General features: G+C 38.6%; 7 protein-coding genes across 10 annotated transcripts in view; 2 read left to right on the forward strand and 5 right to left on the reverse strand.

Moving 5' to 3' along the window:
- Window positions 1–22,182, reverse strand: part of LOC129792945 (beta-1,3-galactosyltransferase 5) — a 1,144,668-nt gene that overhangs the window by 991,881 nt on the left and 130,605 nt on the right. The gene's annotated exons all lie outside the window — the stretch shown is intronic.
- Window positions 102–2,015, forward strand: LOC129792927 (threonylcarbamoyladenosine tRNA methylthiotransferase). Its single transcript, XM_055832345.1, has one exon. It carries the CDS (start codon window positions 216–218, stop codon window positions 1,896–1,898), a length of 1,683 nt encoding a protein of 560 aa, XP_055688320.1. The 5' UTR covers window positions 102–215; the 3' UTR covers window positions 1,899–2,015.
- Window positions 1,910–12,215, reverse strand: LOC129792928 (uridine-cytidine kinase-like 1). Of its 2 annotated transcripts, none has more exons than XM_055832346.1 (6): window positions 12,089–12,215; window positions 5,663–6,118; window positions 5,469–5,598; window positions 5,049–5,372; window positions 2,511–2,906; window positions 1,910–2,410 (listed from the first exon to the last, which is right to left on the reverse strand). In XM_055832346.1, the coding sequence occupies exons 1-6, from the start codon at window positions 12,151–12,153 to the stop codon at window positions 2,102–2,104; spliced, it is 1,680 nt and encodes a 559-aa protein (XP_055688321.1). In that variant the 5' UTR covers window positions 12,154–12,215; the 3' UTR covers window positions 1,910–2,101. The 2 variants fall into 2 exon arrangements, with proteins under 2 accessions (XP_055688321.1, XP_055688322.1); XM_055832347.1 differs by having other exon boundaries at window positions 11,764–12,105.
- Window positions 13,953–15,427, reverse strand: LOC129792986 (N-alpha-acetyltransferase daf-31). 2 transcript variants are annotated; one of them, XM_055832495.1, is made up of 3 exons: window positions 15,326–15,427; window positions 14,435–14,877; window positions 13,953–14,362 (listed from the first exon to the last, which is right to left on the reverse strand). In XM_055832495.1, exons 2-3 carry the CDS (start codon window positions 14,717–14,719, stop codon window positions 14,075–14,077), a joined length of 573 nt encoding a protein of 190 aa, XP_055688470.1. In that variant the 5' UTR covers window positions 14,720–14,877; window positions 15,326–15,427; the 3' UTR covers window positions 13,953–14,074. The 2 variants fall into 2 exon arrangements, with proteins under 2 accessions (XP_055688470.1, XP_055688469.1); XM_055832494.1 differs by lacking the exon at window positions 15,326–15,427 and adding an exon at window positions 15,004–15,192.
- Window positions 15,206–18,718, forward strand: LOC129792941 (lysosomal Pro-X carboxypeptidase). 2 transcript variants are annotated; one of them, XM_055832393.1, is made up of 6 exons: window positions 15,206–15,294; window positions 16,372–16,606; window positions 16,686–16,856; window positions 16,932–17,688; window positions 18,046–18,312; window positions 18,382–18,718. In XM_055832393.1, the coding sequence occupies exons 2-6, from the start codon at window positions 16,455–16,457 to the stop codon at window positions 18,451–18,453; spliced, it is 1,419 nt and encodes a 472-aa protein (XP_055688368.1). In that variant the 5' UTR covers window positions 15,206–15,294; window positions 16,372–16,454; the 3' UTR covers window positions 18,454–18,718. The 2 variants fall into 2 exon arrangements, with proteins under 2 accessions (XP_055688368.1, XP_055688367.1); XM_055832392.1 differs by lacking the exon at window positions 15,206–15,294 and having other exon boundaries at window positions 16,396–16,606; window positions 18,046–18,718.
- Window positions 15,504–16,311, reverse strand: LOC129792981 (protein TSSC4). The gene is made up of 2 exons (XM_055832488.1): window positions 16,036–16,311; window positions 15,504–15,974 (listed from the first exon to the last, which is right to left on the reverse strand). Exons 1-2 carry the CDS (start codon window positions 16,309–16,311, stop codon window positions 15,573–15,575), a joined length of 678 nt encoding a protein of 225 aa, XP_055688463.1. The 3' UTR covers window positions 15,504–15,572.
- Window positions 18,309–19,386, reverse strand: LOC129792998 (trafficking protein particle complex subunit 1). Its single transcript, XM_055832519.1, has 4 exons — window positions 19,229–19,386; window positions 18,961–19,103; window positions 18,687–18,753; window positions 18,309–18,610 (listed from the first exon to the last, which is right to left on the reverse strand). Exons 1-4 carry the CDS (start codon window positions 19,322–19,324, stop codon window positions 18,479–18,481), a joined length of 438 nt encoding a protein of 145 aa, XP_055688494.1. The 5' UTR covers window positions 19,325–19,386; the 3' UTR covers window positions 18,309–18,478.

Raw genomic sequence — 22,182 nt, forward strand, 5'->3', positions numbered from 1 at the left:
CCGAATTGAAATTTTCTCCGGAAGAAAACTTCCTTCCCCAACTACATGTGGCGCTAGCTGTCGTGCTTTTTGTCTCTTTCACTCTAATGTAAAGTGAATGATTTTGCATCTCGCTCACTTTTTGTCAACATCAACACGTGCTGTTTACAAATTTTGTGCTCCACAAAAATAATTAAATTTCCTCATTTTCACGGGAAATTGTGGGAAATTCAGCAATGTCAGCGTGTAGTGAGATAATAGAGGACATTGAGGATTTGATTTCATCGCAGGACATCACACCAAAGGAACGGTATGCGAATAAAAAGGACGTGACGGCGCGTGTGAAGAAGCAGGAAAAGCAGGAGCCGAAGGAAAAGCCAATTTTCCAGAGTGTTGTGCCGGGAACGCAGAAGATCTACGTGAAAACATGGGGTTGTGCCCACAATAATTCCGATTCGGAGTACATGGCTGGTCAGTTGTCGGCCTTTGGGTACAATCTCGTGGATGACAAGAAGCTGGCGGATTTGTGGCTGCTGAATAGCTGTACTGTGAAGAATCCCTCCGAGGATACGTTCCGGAATGAAATTGAAGCTGGTGTGGCGGATGGGAAGCATGTTGTTGTGGCTGGATGTGTTCCCCAGGGAGCCCCAAAGGCGGACTACCTGCGTGGATTGAGTGTGATTGGGGTGCAGCAGATTGATCGTGTTGTTGAGGTGGTGGAGGAGACTCTCAAGGGGCACAGTGTGCGTCTGTTGCAACCGAAGAAAATTGCCGGAAAGCGTGTGGCTGGACCTAAATTGGCACTGCCGAAAGTCCGGAAGAATCCCCTGATTGAGATCATCCCCATCAATTCGGGATGCCTCAATCAGTGCACGTACTGCAAGACAAAGCATGCCCGTGGGGATTTGGTCAGCTACCCTCCGGAGGAGATTGTTGAACGTGCTAGGCAGGCCTTCCGGGAGGGGGTTTGTGAGCTCTGGCTCACTTCGGAGGACACTGGGACGTATGGAAGGGATATCGGGACGTCTCTCCCGGAACTTCTGTGGCAACTTGTTGCTGTCATTCCCGAAGGATGCATGATGCGCGTTGGAATGACTAACCCGCCGTACATTCTGGAACATCTCGACGAGATGGCAAAGATTCTCGCCCATCCGCGTGTCTATTCCTTCCTCCATGTGCCCGTTCAGAGTGGGAGTGATGCCATCCTGGCTGCCATGAAGCGTGAATACTGCCGGGAGGACTTTGAGAAGGTCGTGGACTTCCTGAAGGAGCGCGTAGCTGGTGTTACCATCGCCACGGACATAATTTGTGGCTTCCCCGGGGAGACGGAGGAAGATTTCTCCGAGACAATGGATCTCTGTGCAAATTACAAATTCCCATCGCTCTTTATCAATCAATTCTTCCCACGACCCGGCACACCAGCTTCCCGGATGCCCCGAATTCCCGCAAATCTCGTTAAAACCCGCACGAAACGTCTCACGGAGCTCTTCAGCAGCTACGAACCGTATCAGGAGCGGATTGGTCTTACCCAGAGGGTCCTTGTGACGGAAATCTCCCACGATAGACGCTTCTATGTGGCGCACAATAAATCCTACGAACAGGTTCTCCTGCCCATGAAGGAGAATCTTCTGGGAAAATCTGTGACAGTTCGAATCATTTCTGCCACGAAATTCAGCATGCAGGCTGAGATTCTGGACAGTGAGGATGCCTGGAAAGAGTGCAGTGTTGTCTCAGAGGAGAATAAGCTTCAAAATGGCTACATAAACTGCCCGGATTTTGAAGATACCAGCGGACAGGAACCTCCAAATGTCCCAGAAGTTACCCCAAAGCAATCCCCACTCTTCCTCTATGGACTCATAGCCCTCCTCCTGGCCATTGTGTACCGCTTCACGTGGAAACTCCTCACAGACGATGAATAGAACTCAAAAAATCAATTGCTTGAAAATTTTTATTAATTTTCACTTCATAAATTACATTGTTTTCTTCACCCTTTGTGGGGGATCAATTGTAGTAATAAAAAAGAAGAAATTGCATCATGTGCGGGTTTTTTTGTTGTTCTTTTAAATGAAAAATAAGACTTTAAAAAAAATGAGACTTAAGTAAATCCATTAGGCAGCTTTCCTCAAATGGATGGTTCTGTGCCAAAGTAGCGATCGCCAAAATTCCCAATGCCCGGAATTACGTAGAATTTCTCATTAATCTCCGGATCGAGGGCTGATGTGACAATCCGGACATTTGGGAAGGCGTATGCAATTGAATGGACCCCAATTTCGGCCATAAGGAGCGACACAAGGAGGATATTCTCCTCGGGGACGTCGTGATCGAGCAGCACCCGTATTGCCATCATGGCAGCCGCTCCTGTGGCCACGGTGGCATCCATCAGGATAACGTGGTAGTCTTTTATATCCTTTGGCAATCTTAAGTAGTACAGCTGTGAGAAAAAGATTTTTTTTTCAAAATAAAATTTAAAAGAAAAATCTTTTTAAAGAAAATTCAAAGATAAAAACTTCAGAAAGAAGAAGAAATCTCACCTCTGGCTCCCCGGTGGTCTGATTTGTCTGAATGAGAATCTTCCCAATGCGAATGTCCTTGCAAACGTCGCAAACTGCCTGCTCCATCGTCTCACCCGCCCGCAGAATTGATACGCCGCAGAGTTTCTCACTCCCAAGGCGTTTGCCGGCATACGACACCCCCTGTGGGGTCTCCACACTCACATCCTTGAACGGCAGGAATCCCAGGGCGTACTCAATCACGAGCCTAATAAGGCGCTTTGAGTAGAAGATGAATTCATCGCGGGGGGTGGCGTGATTGCGTATGAATGTGTGCAGCCCCTTAACTTGGGGCGTCGTTGGCAGTAAATGCAGTGATTCCGGCATTGGTTGCCCAATGTAGGACTGTGCCAGGGTTTCCCGCAGTTTAAAGCCACGCTAATGAAAAAAGAACATCCAATTAATTGATTGAAAGGGGTTTTTAAATGCTCCAGTTGGGGTCATTTTAGTGATTAGATTAATAGAAAAAAAATTACATTTAATGTGGAAATGCCCCCCAAAAGAAATGGAGCTTAACTCTAATCAATCATCTGTGACTTGTGGGGGAAGGGAAGGAGGGAGATATAAATAAAATCTGTTGGACTGTTTGAGCTTGAAAAAAAATTGATTGAAATGATTTTTTTTAACCACAGAAAGGTCATTTAGTGGTTGATTGAATTAATATAGGTAATGAAATAAGAGAATTGAGGTAGATTCTGATAAAAATCTTTTCTTTTCTATAAAATTTAAAGTTGTTGTAAGATTTTGATAATTGATTTTTTTAAATCGTTCTAATGTAGGTCTAGGAAAAAAAGAAAAACAAAAAGAATTTGTGAAGGAAAATAGTCATGAAATAATAATTTTCCTTCAAAATCCGATTTAAAATAGAAATAAAATGTCAAAATCCCTATAAGATTTTTCCCAGAATACCAAAAATCTTATAACTGACGAATTGTAAGGAAAGAAAAGATTTATATTAGAATCTACCCCTATTCCCTGGTAAATCCTTCCAAATTCTCTCTATGCTCTCTATTTTATTCCTAATTTGAAGATTAATTGATTTATTCTTATTCAGAAAATATTCTTTAGATGAAAAGCAACAGAAAAAAATGATTTTTAACTTTAAATATAAACTTCGGTCATGCACCATTTTAAGCAATGTTAGAAATAGCTTTTTCTTCATTTCCACAATTGCATTAGAACTCGTTGTAGACCATTTATTTGTTTCTTTTGGTTTGTACGAGTTACTCATGCATAATAATCCGGAATTTAAAAAAAAGTGGTATAAAAATGATTGGGAAAATTTCGTTTAATAAAAGAAATTGAAAAATTGTTGCTCTTGATAATTTTATTGAAAATAGATGAGTTTTTCTTGCTGAGAGAACACGACTTACGACCTTAAGTAGGTTCTCAAAAGACTTCAATGTAGGATATTTCGAAGGCTTTTATTCCCTCTTCATCAAGCATGTAAAATAGACGGTAAAACATTGTCACAAAATACAAAAATTAAATTAATTGCAAGACGGAGAAATTATTGATTTCCCATTTATTTTACTTCCCTGATGAAGATGGAATTAAAAGTCTTCGAAACGTCGTATGTATTTGTGGGAGCGAAAGGACGGCTCAGTAGAGACGGGAAGAGAGAGAGAGAGTTAGTCGAAGGGCGTACGTTGGCGAGTGCAGAAGTGATGGGCGAGAGTGACATTGAGGAGATTCAACAAGAGGAAATAGGAGAGGAAGAATATCAAGAAAACGGTGAGTACCACAGTATTTATAATTTTTTTAAATTTTCTTTTGTAGATAAGATTTAATATTTAATTAATTTTTTATGTTTTTTAATTTATCTGTATGGAAATTGCTCTTCTTGACCTCTTCTCATTGAAAAAATGATTTATTTGGAACAAAAATCATTAATACTTCTTCAGTTGTCAATGCAATGATTAGGTTTGTTTTGCAAAATTACGCTTGTATTTTTAAAAATTCCAATAAACCTATTTTAATAAAAATCTTTTGAAGCTTTTTTTTTTTGATAAATTAAGAAAGTTTCAAAAGGTTTATTCAAATCGATTTCTTTACAGCTATTACAAAAAAAATGCTCGTTTTTTTTCTTTTAGTACTTATACTTCGGCTTTACACCACTTGAGTCAAAACACTTCACAGCAAAATAAAGGCCTCTTTTAAAACTTATTGCGTAAACTTCGGTTGCATTTCATTCTATGACCAACTATAAACAGATACTGTGAATGATTATTATTTTAAACTTTCACCTTTTACTTCGGTAATACATCAGTTTTATTATGATTTAAATATTTTCAATTATTTTAATTTTCTTTTAAAGATAAATTAATCTTCTCAAGCAAAAAAACTCTGCCATTACTCAAAGGATGAAAGAAATATCCTATTCGAGATACTAAAGAGAGTATCTAGCTGTTAATCTGTTAACAAAAATGTTAACCTGCTCCAGCAGTGAGCTCATACTTTATTACAATTTACAAAATATTAAATAAAATGTATATTTTTCTGTATTTAATTTCGACTCACCAGCTGTAGCTGCGTGTGTACATGTTGAACAATAAGTTGGATGGCCACTTTATTTTCCCCACCGCGGGGAACAATAATATCCGCATGCGCCATACTCGGTGCAATGTAGTTAATGTAGGATGGTTGCACCATTGTTGAGTACTGCTTGAGAACTCCTTCGAGATCTCTGCCACGCTGGCTAATGTCCCTCTTCAGTCGCCTCGCTAGCCTTACGTCGGCATCTGTGTCCACAAATACCTTCATATCGAGCATCTTGAGGATGTCAGGGCTGTGAAACACGAGAATTCCCTCAAAAATGATCACGTTAGCGCCATACATTGTTTTCTAAAGAGGAAGAGCAATTGGGAGGCGCGCAAAAGAGGAAGAATTTATGATCAATTCAGAGAAATTTAATTTTTAATTTGTTTGCTTTGTACTCACTGTTGTCACTTCACGTGAATGTGTGACGAAATTGTAAACAGGAACTTCAACTTTACGGCCCTCTTTGAGCTTTTTCAGCGTTTCTGCCATTAGGTCAATGTCGAATGCATCGGGATGGTCAAAATTGTACCTGAAAGGAGGATTTGTTTTTCCTCAAACTTTCAATTGGCAAAAATAAAGCGTTTTGATCGTACTCATTGAGTCCTGCTTGATGATGTTGCTTCTCATTGAGAATCTTGTAGAAGCAATCCATTGAGAGCAACGTCACCCAGGGCACATCGAGACTCTCAATAATCTTTTGTGCCACCGTCGTCTTCCCCGATGCTGATCCACCGCAGATCCCAATGACGAAGGGCTCAACCTGCTGGCCGGCATAGTTGTACCACGGGGGACGACCAGCTGTGTAAATGGTACGATTGTGGGCACGAATAATTGACTCAGACGAACTTATGGTTGTTGTCTGATTCATCGATGTGGTGCGTTGGCGTCGTGGGCGCGGTGAACGCGTCTGGGCACCTTTCCACGACTGATGGGGCACCGTAGTCGGTGAGGCTGGGCAACCAAAGTCCATTGAACCATTCTCCCCATTGGCACTTCCCGGTGTGTCCGGAAACACAGAGTCTCCGCAATCATTGTGATCTCCTACGTCACTGCAAAGAGGTACCCCCATCCAAAGAGAAAAATCTTTAAAAATAAATCTTCCACCACAGACCATGGATGGATGTCAACGAACGATTTTGAACAAACACGCGCGCCTTTGAAGCATTTTTTCTCTCTCTTTTCTTGTGATTTTCTTGTAGAAAATTAAGAGTTCTGACCGAGCATAAAATGAAGAGAATGTTTAAAAAGAATTTGTCAGCAAAATTTGAGAAAGAAGATCATTATCCATTGAATGCAAACGTTGTGATATTCAATCCGTAATTCCCGTAATTCAACCCATGCAGACTCAGTTTATTTTTTTTTAACCCTCCAGGATGTTTAGACGTTGAATTTATAAATAGCCAGTCTCGCAAATATTTTTTTTGATAAGATTAGTAAATGAAAATTTTATGGGGGTATTGCAAAAAATGCTAAATGGTTTTTTTTTGGGGTGTGTGTAAAATTCCTTTTATCGTGCGCAGATAAATAACGAACGATAGTGCTGAATGGCGTCAATTCACATTGAAACACGTAGAATACATTAAAACTAACATAATATGTTCTCTCTCTCTCTCTCTGACATCAATGATTTCCGATTTGAGATAATTTACGTTTTACACGACAAATCCATTGAGGTGGATTAAATTGGGAATGATTAGATCACAGAGAAAAAAATAACAGAGAGCTTTTGAAGCTTTTTCTTTTGTCCGATAGATGGGGAGAAAGATTGACTTTTTGATTCTCTTTAGAAACTTCATCAGGGGCTCTTGAGAAAAGAAATTGTATTGAATGATTTGAGATTGTTTTAATTAAGCAAAATTAATAAATTTACCTTTTCACGTTTTTTGGGTTATACGTAGACCGAAACATGAATGAAACATTTTATTTTATCAATTTTTTATGAATCTAATTTTTTTTTCAAGTAGAAATATAATAAAGAAGACGTTTTTCCGGAAAAATTTCCTCTGAGATTGTTTATAGAATAAATATCATGATAAAAGATCGCATGTTTCAATGTTTTTATGTTTCACGTTGAACGCGAAAGGGTTAATTTAGAATTAATAGATAAAAGCTCTAAAATCTCTCAGTCTCTCTCAAAAGAATTTTAGAATTTTATTAATATGTATAATAAAATTCCATTCATAATACTTTTTGTAATGATTTTTGGAAGATATTTATTAATTTTAACCCTTTAGCGTTCAACGTGAAACATAAAAACATTGAAACATGCTCTCTTTATCACGATATTTATTCTATGAATGCTCTCAGAGGACATCTTTTCAGGGAAAATGTCTTGTTCAACTTCTTTTGCGTGAATTTAATGTACATATTTCTAATTAGAAAAAAAACAATTCAATTCATAAAAAATGGGATAATAAAATGTTTCATGTTTGGGTGTCTATGTATGCCCCAAAAAACCGCGAAAGGGTTAATTCAAATTGAATGCGTTTTTAAAGAAAATTCGATTTTTTTTATAATTAGGACCTGAAGAAGAACATAAACATTCTCAAAACGTCTTTAGAATTTTCGTAATGATTTAAAATATTTTTCCTTCATCAGAAAATCGTGAAAAAATTTATTAATAAATCGACTTAAATTATCAAGATCTCTTCAATTAATAATTTTTATTATTCAAATCGATTCAAAGATCCGATTTAGCATAAAAACTATAGATTATTTCTCAAACATTTCAAAGCAAATGCAATCAATTCTCTGACTAATCTCACAGGCATACGGAGCTAATGCGCAAAAGTAGTTGACTTTCGCCTTTATTTTCTTTTGAGGAAGTTTAAAGATAAGAAGAAAATTAATTTTTATTGATCATTTATTTATTTAATCATCAGCTGAAAGATCTCGTCAATAAGTCTGCTCTCTACATCACGAAAATACTTCGTTTGATGCTCAAACAGTCCCACATTCAGTTAATGATTTTGTGGCTCTTTGGTCAATAAAATAAATAAAATACTTTAACCAACACGCGTGCAGTAATGGACAATTTCGCAATAAAGATGTTTGAAAATGTCTTTAAAATTTTTTGCGCAAGATTCACATTTCACAAATGGCGCCTCGCAATTTACGTTCTTCAAATTCTCCATAAATTTTTTCTTTTCTTTTCGTTTATCATGGCTGAGTAAACGTTTTTTTTTTCAATGCAAATTTCTGTTTGACTTTATTATTAACCCATCCTCACTTTTTGTATGATATATCATACGCAAAATTGGTATTTTTTGTTTAATTTTTATGACGCGAATTCGCAAAAATTTCCTTCCGGGTTAGTGTTTTCCACTTTTATAAACCCTTAACTCTTTATATTAATTTTCCTGGGTGTCAAAAACATAAAATAATGTTATTTTTTGACAAAAATCTAAGTGTATCCAATTGCAATGTTGTCCGGGAACCAAAATGTGTGTATTTTAAGTGACAATTTCCTTTTTCTCTGTATTATTTTGTACAAAATCTCTTATTTATTAATAAAACTTTGTGAATTAAGCAAAATATCCGTCTCCGGCCGCAAATTATTCAATATTTTACGTGATAAACATCTGCGTATGATATATCATACGTTGGTTGAATTGAGGTACTTTTTAGGTTAAAGTGCGAGTTTATTTCTGTGAGGGAAGATCTAAGGGTTTGGGAATGAAAATATAGATTGCAGTGAAAAGGAATGCCAGGAAGTGCTAAATCAGATACATCGTAAGTATTAAAAAGTATCTAACACCGGGAAATATAAAAATTATAGCGAAAATCTTGATTTTTGTAGGTCTGAGAACGAAGAAGGATAGCACAACCGGCTCTGTCCGGAGACTTGTCAGCATGCTCACAAGAAGTCTCCGTCCTAGAGCCAACCATGCAACTTGAGATGGTTATTTTATTTCCTGGCTACGCAACTGTTAGCGATGAGGACAACTGTGGGAACCACGACAAGTTCAGCTTCTATCTTCTTAGAGCTAGAACTCTACAAGAACGCGGTGAGTTGATTGTGAAACCCAAGGATTGGAGTTCTATTGGAGCAATTAATTAATTCTGGTCCAAAATCTAGCCAGAATACTTAATTTAAGCATAAATTATGTAATTTATGCATTTAAATAAATTAAAGTTTTTGTTTTAAGACTGAGAAAAAAATGGATTTTTTCAACCCCCTTTCGTTAAACGTATGATATATCATACGGTGTCTACCGACGCCCCCATGGGGGCTAAAAATTTTTTTTTTCAGGAATTATATTTCTTATAGGCTTATTAGTCAAATTCTAGAAAATGAAGGTCCTAGGTACAGCAGATCTATGACCTCGTTAGCATGGGTTAATCCCACGTCATCGTTTTATCTTGAGGAGATATTTTATCGCCACACCGTAAGAGTTTGTGAAAATTGGGACACACACCGCCAACAAAGATAATAATAAATGGTTACAACGTGTCAATTTCTCTTCTATTTTGCGATGAACTAAATAATTTTATTTGAAGGAAAAATTATGCAAAAATTTATGAGAAAATATTTATAATTGTGGGTGGAACTCTGCAAATTAACAATGCAAAATAAGAAAGTTTGCAGTAAAACACTTTTCTTACTTATAAAAAAAAAAAATGGGCGTCATTTGAAGTGAATTCTAACCTTGAAATTTTGAAGAATTCAACACTGAAAATGCCGCTGAAGGTCAAAAACCTTTTGCATTAATTTACGTTTCCACCAAAAAAGCTGAATTTCTCGCTTTTGACCACAAAAAAATTACAAAAGAGCCATGAGAATTTAGTAGAAGTATGTATAAAATTCTTATTTTACCCCCACAGGCGCACACAAGAGCAGCCAAGCCATTGAGACATTTTAATTATTAATTGTGAGACTTCCTCATAATCAATTTCAAACCATTTAAAAGTCGTCTGACTTAATTGCATTCGTATTTGCTTAGAGATTTATACGACAAACCTTCTTATCATTCCGTGAAGCGGGAAAAACCGGTTTTTTATGGGAGAGAGAGGAAGAAAGAAAGAAAAACGAAGACATTTTGAAAATTCTGAGAAATTGTTGAGCAAAGGAGTTTAGTAAGAAATCTACAATTAAAGAAAAAAAAGCTTTGTGAGTGTGTCACATTTCTCTCTTTTACCGGAATCAGAAGTTGGGAATTTTTGATGGTGTGTGCGCTGCGGAATTGCGCACTAAAACTCCCAATCACACACTCTGGCATCGAGAATAGAACATCTCGAGAAAAGGTCAATTAAGCAGAATTTTTCTTTAAAAAAGCGAAAAAGCTCTTCTTAATAAGATTACGTGTCTATTCTGCTAGAAATCTTTTCTTCTGAAAGAGTTTTTACCTAAAGATGAAACAAAAATAGATTTCGAAGATTCCATGCCCTGAAGAAGATCCTGATCTAAACCGAAATGTCAAGGATTTTTCTTATTTTAATCAGGAGATTTTTCTAAAATTATTTTGTTTAATTGAATTTTTATTCTCTGCACCAAATCTTTCTTTTTGTAATTCAATCGTTAGAAAATACAAAATTTAAAACATTCCCAAGGAGAGAAATCGGTTATTAAGCACGTGAACATAATTTCGTCCTTACAAAACCAAAGAAATTAATAATATTATGGCTGAATCAGCTGAAAAATGCTTGAAAAGTTTTTTTTTTTTTAAATTTTTAAATTAATTTTTGGCTACAGAAATAAAAACGTGAAGGACCTGAAGATAATAAATTAATGTACATCGAAACGTCATTTGAATACATAGTAATAGGACGAATAGGCTTTTCTTCTTCTATACGTTACGATTCAATAAAAAGTCCTTTTTAGCTTAATTAGTTGGTATTTCATACCAATTTTTACGTAAATTAAAATTAAAATTCTGTCTGACTAAATTCCAGCTTAATCTCTTCATTCATAAATCCGATAAATTCACAAACAAACCATAAAAGTAAGCCAGAGTGTGACCTAACTCTGATTGCGGGTAGTGTAAGTTTTTCTTTTCTTGCTGGACTGTTTGATGATAAGATTTGCGTAAATTTTTTTTTGCCGCATTCCAAGAACTCTTGACTACGTGTTAATTTTCCCCACGATCCACAACTCCTCTCTGCTCTGCTAATTGGTGCCCCCCATTCGCCTGATTAGCATAGCAGGGAGGATTGGGCATCATAAGAAAATCATTAGCAGATGCGTGGATCAAACAAATGCTACATTATAAATTTTCCACCCGGCGGAAGCAAATTTTCCTGCCGTTTGTCAGCACACTGTGAATGTGCCAGGTCATTGGCGACGCGACGCAGTGACTAAATTAAAATTAGATCATTTGTGGAGAGCGCGCCGTGATGCAGAAGAAAAGTGCCAAGACCACGTTTTCCTTTTAGTCATGCTGCTCGCGAGTGGAGCATGTTTTTGGGGGATGTTTTGGAGGTTATCTCACATGCATTTTCACATCACGTTTCCCCAGCAGACTGCATGCGCGCTCTCATGTGATAAAAAGCACGTCCTCTTATCAGGTGACTTACAACGGGGGCACCTAACTGCGAGGAGATTTGCCTCGTGGCGCCACGGATGCGTAAATAAAAGAAAAGAACTTCCACGAAATATGATGAAATCGGTAAGGAGTTGCGCATCAAAGCGGATGTTTGATTGGAAAATTTAGGGAAATTTCTCTTAAAGAGTACTTAGAAGAAATGGGAACATTACATGTAGAGAAGATCAGCAGCAACAGTCTCCTCGCTGGAAGGCATCTTTTGCATACAATTGTCCACACAAAATTCAAAAAGACAAATCACAGAAAATGCACAAGAAGTTTTCACGCGGAAAATCACAGGGAATTTCCACCTTTTCGCACATACACACTGTGGGGGCGTCGCGTATGATACACGTTTTTCCACACTGCGTGTGGCTGATTTTTTCCCAAGGCAAAAAACGGACAAAAAAGCCGTCCGGAAGAGCGGATTAGAGCATGAACTGCCTCAGTGGAAGTTCAGCTACTAATACCAAACAAGGAAGGTGACCATTCTTTTACCTGTCTGTATCAGAACTGGCTGAACTATGGAGAGTGTCGAACAACTGCGGCTTTGGTGCCGACATCTTTGCATTGGACTGTGAGACGGCGTTTACACAGACGGCTGGCCCACTTTTGTTGAGATTCCACGTCGTGTTTTCTTCTCGCGTTTGTGAGTGGATTGGGCTCAAACTTACGGTGAGAAGGTTTTGGTCGTTATGACGGATTTTTTCACAGTATTTTTTTTTCTCTTTTTACTGATTTTATTGGTTTTTATTTGAGAGAAAGTGATTTTTAAAAGTTATTTGTGAGTACAGGAGGCTTAGAAGGAAAGGTTAGGAAATTTTAAAGGTTAAGAAAGAATTAAAAGGTTTTATGAAGAGATTAAGAGCATTAAGTGTTTAAAAGTAGCCAAATAGGCTATTAAATCGTGAGAGAAGAAGTTATAATGAGGATTAGATTGAAAATGATCTAGCTAGAGTTCTAGACAGGAAATGAAGTTAAGAATAAATTAAAGAAGGCAAAAGGGTTAAGGAAAAATTAAGATGACTCTAACACAAGTGTAATGTCCTAAAGTTTTGAGGCTTTTGAGGATATTTTGCAAAACGTAAACAATTTAATTGAAAAATTCCTCATAAAGTTAACGTAAACTATTTACCCATCTACTGTGAATTAAAATGATTAAAATCATTTAAAAAATAGAAGAAATTCTTGTTTTAATTATTTTATTGTTCATTGAGAAAATTAAGAGTTTCATACCTAAAAACGCTAAAAAATCAAAATTTATCTGATTGAAAAGTTTGCTTATAAATCAAATTACAACACAACATTGTCAACTATGTTGGAATACCAACTAAACCTTCAAGAGGCTTTAGCTTAACCCCTCGACATGATGTCTGATTGACACATTTGCCCGCCTGAAACCCCCTCATTTCCCGAGATATTTATAGATTTTTTAGTTTAATTACCCTTTCTTTTACTTATTCCGTCTACTAGGAAAGCATAGAATTTTCCTATGACCTATTTGAGGGAGGAAAATTAGATTAAAAAAAATGCTTGAATTGTAAACGCCCCCGCGGGAGAGGATTTTCGTGAATAGGCTTTCTGTTGAAAAAAAAAAGACAACAAAACAGCATGAGAAAATGTAAACAAAAACAAAAGATGCGATAAATTAGCGTTAGAAGACAATGATAGTGGATGATAATTACAATTCCAGGAACTCTATCTAATACGGAAACTCCTTATCCTTATCGTCTCTATCAGAGAAAGAAATTAAGGTAAGAAAATTTCCATGTTTGGTTAAAACATAACCTTACTTTTTTTATTTGTTTTCGGGAAGTTCCTTTGATTTCCGTAAAAAAATGAATTTTTATTGTTTTTTTTATGAGAAAAAATGTTCTTTTTAGCAATTTCTTAAATCCTTAGAAAGCCAATAGGGGTAAATTCTTCCGGAGAATGGAAGCCATTGCGCCATTCTCCAAAATTCCCATGTTCTCTTATCGTTCATAAGCCCCTTTGGCAAATAGTTCACTCGATAGGTGCGGAGCTCCAATTATTTGGGTAGAAAGTGATTTTCGTGGTGTTATCTCAAAAGCTTTATCAAATCAACAACGAAAAAATACTTCACAAGAGGATTGATGGGCTTTGGGTATGAATTGCGTTCATTGTGCAACGCAAGGAGAGCCAACGAAAAACTTGCCACTTGGGCAGTATTGTGTGTGAAGGAGGGAAAATGTGGGAAATCAGTGCTAAGAAGGTGATAAATGTCCTTATTGTTGTCCTCTTTGTGATTCTCTGGCTCCTTCTTTTCTTCTCCCCGCGTTCCGTGATCCCCCACATTGCCCACAGCACTCGTGAAGGTTTTGGACAGAGAGATAAGGAAGTATTTGGTGGTGAAGGTGTCACATCCCATTGATTTTATTACCCTCCCGCGAACAATTGAAAAGATAAAATTCCTATAAATTAATGAGCGTTCTTTGTGCCCAATTAAATGTGTTTTGTTCCACATCAGCAGCAGTGTCCGTCGTGATGATGATGGTCAGAAGATGAATTATTTTCACTGACGTCAGCCTTTGCTTCCGGAGCTGCGGCTTTGTCTGACGGCTGCTTGCAGAATTCCGATAGATCGCGACGCATTGAGTAGGCATCTTCACCGTCTGCATAGTATTTGGGCTCAACTTCGAGAATCTTAAAGTCCAGGGAATTTGTGTAGAGATTTAGAGCAGCTCTATTGCTCTTCCGGACGTGCAGGGACACGTACTGGGCATCGAAGCACTCCACCATTGCCTTGGATGCCTATTTTAGGGGGCCCAATAAAATCAAATTAAAAAAAAAAAGCCAAGAATTATGTTTTTTGGGGTGTCTCACCTGATTCATTAGCTTCTGAGCCAATCCAAGACGTCGGTAGGACCTCTTGACGGCTAGTGAGGTGATATGTCCGTGTTTGCTCTCCTCACCCGGATCAGGCTCCTCCATTTTTGCCAACACATACCCCACAATGTTCCCCTTGTCATCCTCAGCCACATAGCTGAGCTGAGGCCACGTGAGTCCGTGATAGAAGTAATATTTCATCTGATAATTCTCCGGCAGGCATAGCAAATTGCAATGCTGCATATTCATGAGATCTTCGGGTTTTGCACAACGTATATTCATCTTGATTAATTTTTATTTAATTCCTCTCTAATCTTTCCGTAAGCGTTTGGTCTTTGTTCGTCCCTTGGTGTCGGAATTTGTGGGTGAATCAATTGCACCCAGAATCTCCCGGACAAGTCTGAAGCGTGACAGGAAGAGCTTCCACACCAAGTACCAACCTGCAGAGAGAAAAATCATTAAATTCCGGGCATTTTAGGGGGCATCCGGGGCTCTCCGTACCGATAAAGACAACAAGAACAACAACCCCGAGAAAAGCCAGAAATGAGAGAGCTGTGAGAATGTACTTTTGTAAATCCATTTGGGGGTTTCTCTTATAGCATTGAGCTAAAGCTCAGCAAGTCCATTGAATTGCGCTTTATCACAAATTAGTAAGCAACACTTTGATTTTAAGGTAAAATACTCCTTAAAACAAGGCGATAAAAAAGTAAAAACAATTTTTCCTCTGCGTGGTTTTTGCAAATAAAAAGCTTCAATGTCAGTCTGACAATTCTCGCAAACAAAATTGAGGTTATGTTTCCTCCGTGAAGAAAAGCGGTTTTATTTGTAATTTTCCTTCTTCGGGGGGATTTTTTCAGGTAATTAAGACTTCCCTTTAATTCTACTAACCTTTGGGGTAGTTTCCTTGGGGAGAAAATGTAGAGATTCACAGGTTTTTCATGAAAAATCTTCACACTTTCTGGGAAAATTTTAAGGTTAGGATTAATTTCGAAAGGACTATTGAATTTTCGAAGATTGAAAAACGTTTTTACGACATCGCAGCTATTGCAATTGATTGAAAATGAGATTTTTCAGGGAGAACTTTTATTTGAATGCTTAATTTGATTAAAAATTAACAAATACAGTTCAATTCAGCTTAACCATCTTCCTCATCTTCAAAGAGATGATCAAGTTTGAGCTCTTTGCCACGTTCCGCGGATTTCTGTGGCTTCTTCTTCCGATCCTTCTTCACTGTTGCCTGCCCAATTACATATTCCGGCATAACAACCTTTGATGCGCGAAATTTGGGGCTTTGGTCCTCACTGCTGGTACTGCAATCCTTTTGAGCTTCTTCCACTGCCCTCCTCAATTTCGTGGACTTCTTGAAGACAACCTTCTCAGCAGATTCACCTTCAACTTCCATCTCATCTCCGGGTGCTTTCTCATCCCTCCGTCGTTGCTCACATTCAGCCAGGAAGGCAAAAGCAGCCGCTGTATTTGTGTGCTCAGATGTGTCCACATCATCCAGGGAGTACTTTGTCCATTTGCCGGGATTAACCTGCGCGCAGGAGGAAGAAAATTTCTCGGTTTGACTTGTCCCCGTCAGCCCATTGATTTACCTGATAATCCGGACGTCGGCGGGGTCTCAAGCACTGCGATATGGGGGCCTCGGGGCGCTTGAAGATACTCTCACGCCCCCGGAATTTCATTACATGCCGTGTTTCGGTCTTTTTATCGACTTTTGGGCGATCCAGGAAATGTCTGTTCCTCTCACTTGAATCACTCTGCTCCAGGCTTGTTCCCTTTATTGACTTCTCCGCTGTATTCAGGGAGTCAAAGAGCCTCTTTCGTCGATCCTCAAACTGAGATCCTTGGGATCCTTCTGAACTTTCCATGTTTTCCCCAAAATTAATGAGGAAAAGTCAAAAAAAAACTTTGTTTTTATTTACCTTCAGATGAATTTGAGGTTATGTCAAAAAGGCTATTCGGGCTATTCGTCGAATAGGCTTCCATTCTTTGTGATTCTTGCGGCACGAAAATGTTTGAAAAACTCCCTCTTTTGCTTTTCTCTGTGATTTTGGCCATTTTCGGGCTCCGTGGCTGCTTAGCAGCATACTCCTACACAACACAATGGATTAATGTGCCCGTTGATCATTTTTCTTTCGCTAACAACGATACATTCAAGTTGAGGTGAGGAAAAAATGAGTTTTCCGGCAATGAGGTAACGGTGATAAAGAATTTTTTTTGCTTTTCTTATTCTTCCCAAAAGATACCTCAAGAATGATTCATTTGCATTTGAACCTGATTCCGCTGTGATCCTTTTCTATGCTGGCAATGAGGGAGACATTGAGTTGTTTGCGCAGAATACGGGATTTATGTGGGATGCTGTTGCTGATCACAGCAATAGGCTGAATGCTGAACTCATCTTTGCGGAGCACAGGTCAGTCACTAAGGTCACAATTCTTATCATTTTAGCGGGGATTTTTATTCCATTTGCTTTGTTCTCTGGGAGTAGATACTACGGACAATCCCTTCCCTATGGCAATAAATCCTACAATTCCGCCAAAGAGTTGGGTTACCTCTCGTCGGAGCAGGCTCTTGCGGATTTTGCTTCGTTGCTTCAGGAAATAAATCCCGGCAATCGTCGCCCTGTGGTGGCAATTGGGGGCTCATATGGGGGTATGTTGGCAGCATGGTTCCGCATGAAGTACCCCCATATGGTGCTGGGAGCTATTGCAGCCTCAGCTCCAGTCCTGCAGTTCCGCAATATCACCCCGTGTGGGGTCTACAATAGAATCCTCACGTCCGTCTTCAGTACAGCCTACTCGAATGAGTGCTCAGACAATATTCGCAAATCCTGGGCAGTTCTCAGGAGTCAATCTGAAACGGATGCAGGTCGTGCTCTTATAACGCGAAAATTCCATCTCTGTGCGAATCTCACGAAACACGAAGATATCGGAGATCTCATTGACTATCTCAATGATATGTACAGCAATCTCGCAATGGCAAACTATCCCTATCCAGCTGACTTCCTTGCCCCCCTGCCGGCGTATCCGGTGCGGGAATTTTGCTGGCGTCTCAAAGGAAAGAATCTCAATGATACGCAACTTGTTGAATCCCTGGCGGAAGCTGTTTCCGTCTACTCCAACTACACGAATAAAGTTAAATGCCTCGATGTGAAGACTTCGACAACTGAGGCTTTGGGAACAAGAGGATGGGATTTCCAGTCTTGTACGGAAATGGTGATGCCAATGTGCAGCGATGGAGACAAGGTTTGTAATTTTTATTTATTTTATTGACTATCTACCCCTGATTGCTCTGAAAGACCGGCCTGGGGATGAATATGAGAAGATCACCCTGTTGATTAGCTTGCTCAGACCCAAGAGAATCCTTTCTGATTATCTTTTAGCTAAAAGTCTTAACTTTTAATTTAATTTTCAATTCTGCGTTAAATCATGTTAAAAATAAGTTTTTTCGCAGCAAAGCAAGCCTTTGCAATCTACTTGACAGTTCTGTCAAAAAACTCTAACTTCCCCATATTCACCACAAAAATTCACCATCATGCCTTCCTCGCAATAATTACGCGCCAAATTCAAATCTAAAACCAAAGAAAACAATTAACCCCGCAGGATATGTTCGAACCGGAGAAATGGGACTTCAAGAAGTACTCCGATGATTGCTTCAAGAAGTTCGGTGTTCGTCCACGAAGTGAAGTTGAGATGATAACTCGCTATGGGGGCTATCAAATTGATTCAGCAACAAACATTGTCTTCAGCAATGGCCTCCTTGATCCCTGGAGCGGTGCTGGAGTACTCAGGACTCCCAATAATCGCATAAAGATCGTCATCATCCCCGAGGGAGCGCATCATATTGATTTACGTGCCAAAAATGATAAAGTAAGAATTTTTGGGCTTTATTTTCCACATTTACTTTGTTTGTTAAATAATTTGTTTGTCTTTCTGAAGGATCCTCAATCAGTGCGAGCAGCCCGGCAGATTCACATAAATACAATCAAGGAATGGTTATCACAGAACTAACCAAATGATGATGCAGATCACCTGCTCAGACACTCTTTATGCCACCGTAGAAGGTTGATTGTTTGATGAATTCATCGCATTTTGCCTTAAAGAGTTCGGATGTGATTGGCTTCTCCGGGAGGCAAAAGGGATTCTTCACAACATACTCCAGCCATATCTATGAAGGAACAACATATTAGCTCTCTTTGAATTCTTTAATATCAATCAATATATTATGTACAATCATGCCTTACCTTCAAGTAAAATTGATTCATGAATTCCTTAACTCCCGTTGATGCTGTATCTGTGTTCATGACGAATCTGGATAAAGAATTTGGTTTTCTTTGAGGTAAGTTCTTTTTGTTTCAAACATAATTCTTAAAGTTTAATCATGAAAAGTAATTGAATAAGAAGATAAATTCAGCTAAAGTGCTCTCATTGGTTACTTTGTTCTCTCTACGTCATAACGTGGTTGGAGCTTCAATGCAAAGTCAATTTAAACAAAAAATATCTAAAAGATTTGCTTACTTGAGTCCTGATGAGGTCTCAAGGATGTGAAGGGCATTCTTGTTTGTTTTGTAGTGAATGTAGCCATCCCTGATGTCAGTTGGGGAGATTTTATTCACAAAAGACTTCATTGAGTAGATCATGCCGTACATTAGTTTTGCTTCCTATTTGAGGGCAAAAAATGATGTTAAAATAGGAAAATTTAAAGAACTTTCCCACCTTTTTCAAATACTCAACAAATCTACAATTTTCCTTGGGAAATCTAAGATTTTCTGGGACTTTGTCTTACCTCTTCGCAGGTAATTCCGGATTGTTTGAGTCTTGTCCATTCTTGGTAGTAAAGCAAGTTTCCTTGCTTGTCGAAAATGTAGAAATTGTAAATCATTTTCTTCCACGCAAGAAAAACCAAAACATTCAATTTAAAGAGATTTTGACAGCTAAAATGAGGGGAAATTCGTATGCAGAGGAGTAGAAAAGAAATAAAAAGTGGGGAGGCACCCAGTAAAAAATTTCTCCAGTCAATTATTGCTCAATGCGAATTGGCATAACGTGGGGAGGTAGTTTACTGCCAATTTCTATAGTTTGAGACTATATTCTTGAATTTTTTTGACGGTTGACATTGTTTTATCAATGTATATTCCACATCTTTCAATGTTTTGAAACACACAAAAATTTTTCAATTGTCAAACGTCTGTGTTTGTGTTTGTCTTGTGAATGTTTTATTTATGCAATTTCGACGCTTTTTTTTCTTAAGAAAGAAGAAAAAGAAACACAAGACATGGCTACAAAAAAAAACACGTCAAAGTCAAGGTTGTGGAGAGCGAGAATAGAAACGATGATGAGGAAGAGATGGTGCGCTCAAAGTGCAGGAAAAACCACAAAATTTTCTTGCTGCCCCCTTAATATGTGCAATGAGTACCTGTTCCCATCAATCCACGGCTGTTTTAAATCGCCGCCATCCTGCCGGTATCTGCTGCCTCAGCTGAGAGGACATTTTCCTCCCTCAGACGATTAAACAATTACCTGAGGAGCACCACCACAGAAAATCGCCTTAACGACCTCACCCTGATGAACATACACTACAACATCGGCGTAGAGTGTGAAAAAAAAGTGATGGATGAACTCAGAAAAAATGCAAAGAGATTAAACATTTAAGTATGTAGTCTAAAAAATGTCTTTTAAAAATTTTTAATTAAAAAAAATTCAATTTCTTAACCCCCCCCCCCAATTTTTTCTGCGTCCGCCCCTGACCACCGCCACCATCGTTAATGATAAATACAGTGCAAGTCCACATGAACGAACAATCGCATAGGTACTTCTTTCGCGTATTAAAAATAATGTGCGAGAGTATGTTGTTCGTTGATGTGGACTTGCACTGTAAACTCAGACATTCAGTCTTATTGCAGCAACCAAGCGTTTAATACACGACATTTGTGGCTACGAGGTCAGTGATAAAAAAGAAATTCTTTTTTTTCTCTCGATTTGTGTGAAACTAGTGAGGTTTTTCGGCGTGATGAGTGTGTCAGGGGAGTCGTAGAAGGGCTTCGGTGATGGCTTCCTAAGTGGTTGGAAGGCCACTTATGGGGCATGTGCAAATTTACGTCCCGGGGGAGAATTTCGGTGTGCACGTGGAGAGGCTGGAAAACTATTTCTTTTTAAACCGAATCTCCGAGGAGCAAGAAGACGTGCGAAGTGCCCTATTGCAAAACTATCTAAGCGCGGAGGCTTATGAGCTATTGAGGGCTGTCAGGCATACATTGTCCGTGAGAGAGGGCTCTTATGAGCAGTTGGTTGGCATTTTGCGTGAAAAATTCGCACCGCGGCATAGCGTCATCGCGAAGTGCTGCATATGAGGAAAGGTTTACCAAATCACAGCCAATGTGAAGAAGTTTTGAAGAAAGCCTTAACCGTGGGCGTTGACTGTGATTCGGCACGCGAATAAGTCTTTACGGTCTTTCTTCAAAATTTGCCCATCCCCAATTTTGAAGCAACTTTGCATTGCAATTGTTGTCCATTTAAAAATATGGTGAAACATTTTAAATCTCACGAAACATTTACGCCAATGTTTCTTGGTTTATTTTTGACTCATTATAATTTTAGCTGTGTTTCTTTCAGACACAGCTTTTGTGTACCGAGCAAAATCGAAAGTCGTCAGATCGGGCTCAAACTTGGTATGAGCACGAATTAGGGTCCCAACATTCCAAAAAACGTATGCGCCAAAAATAAGTTTTTTTCCGGCCGGCCGGCCGTCCGGATTATAAACTTAAATTGCAAGAGAACGGTGATAGATAGAGACTTGCGGTAAACGGCAAAGTTTAAATATCGACCTGAAGAAATCCGATTATGAAGTCAAATCCACCCCCCCACCCCTCCGTCCGCCATTTTGGATAACCTCAAAATTTTGTTTTCGCTATATCTCAGCCCCTATTATAGCTAGAGGTCTGAAATTTTGATATGTTGTAGGGCCCATCAAGAGCTTTCCAACGATACCTTATTTTCGAAAATCGGTCAAGCCGTTTAGTCAATATGGCCGCCACAATTTTTCATCGAAAATCGACCATAACTCGAAAACGGCTTGACCGATTTTGATCAACCCGGGCTCAAATGAAAGCTCTCAACAAACCCTACAACTCTCTAGAACATCCGAAGTTTCAAAAGTGACCGCTAGGGGGCCAAAAATCAAAAACAAAATTTTCGATGAGTTTTCGATGAATATCTCGAAAACGCCATTATCGATTTGCTTCATTTTTTGATATGTTATAGCTGACCATATTATCTAGCTCCATGCCAAAAATGAAAAAAATCTATGTCTCCGTTCTCGAGATATAGCCTTCCAAAGTTGGCATGTCATATCTCGGGTTCTACAAGTCCGATTTTGACCAACTCAAGTGCAAATGAAAAGTTTCGTGAAGCCCTACAAATGGCTAGAACATTGCAAGTTCGAGAAATGACCGCGAGAGGCGCTAAAGTCAAAATCAATATTTTCGAAAATTTCGAACTCGAACATTTCGAAAATGCCATTATCGATTTACTTCATATTTTAATATGTTATAGTTGAGGTTAAGACCTTTCCAACGATAGCTCAAACTCGAAAATCTATGGAGCCGTTCTCGAGATATGGCCTTCTAAAGATTTCTTAGGGTATGACTTTTCAACTTTTCCCGACTTTGCGCATATTTAAATTAATTTGCGTTCTAGTTTGCTCTCACAAAATTGGTACACTGAAAGAAACACAGCTCCCGT

Source organism: Lutzomyia longipalpis, chromosome 3, assembly GCF_024334085.1.
Source record: "Lutzomyia longipalpis isolate SR_M1_2022 chromosome 3, ASM2433408v1".
Taxonomy (NCBI): domain Eukaryota; kingdom Metazoa; phylum Arthropoda; class Insecta; order Diptera; family Psychodidae; genus Lutzomyia; species Lutzomyia longipalpis.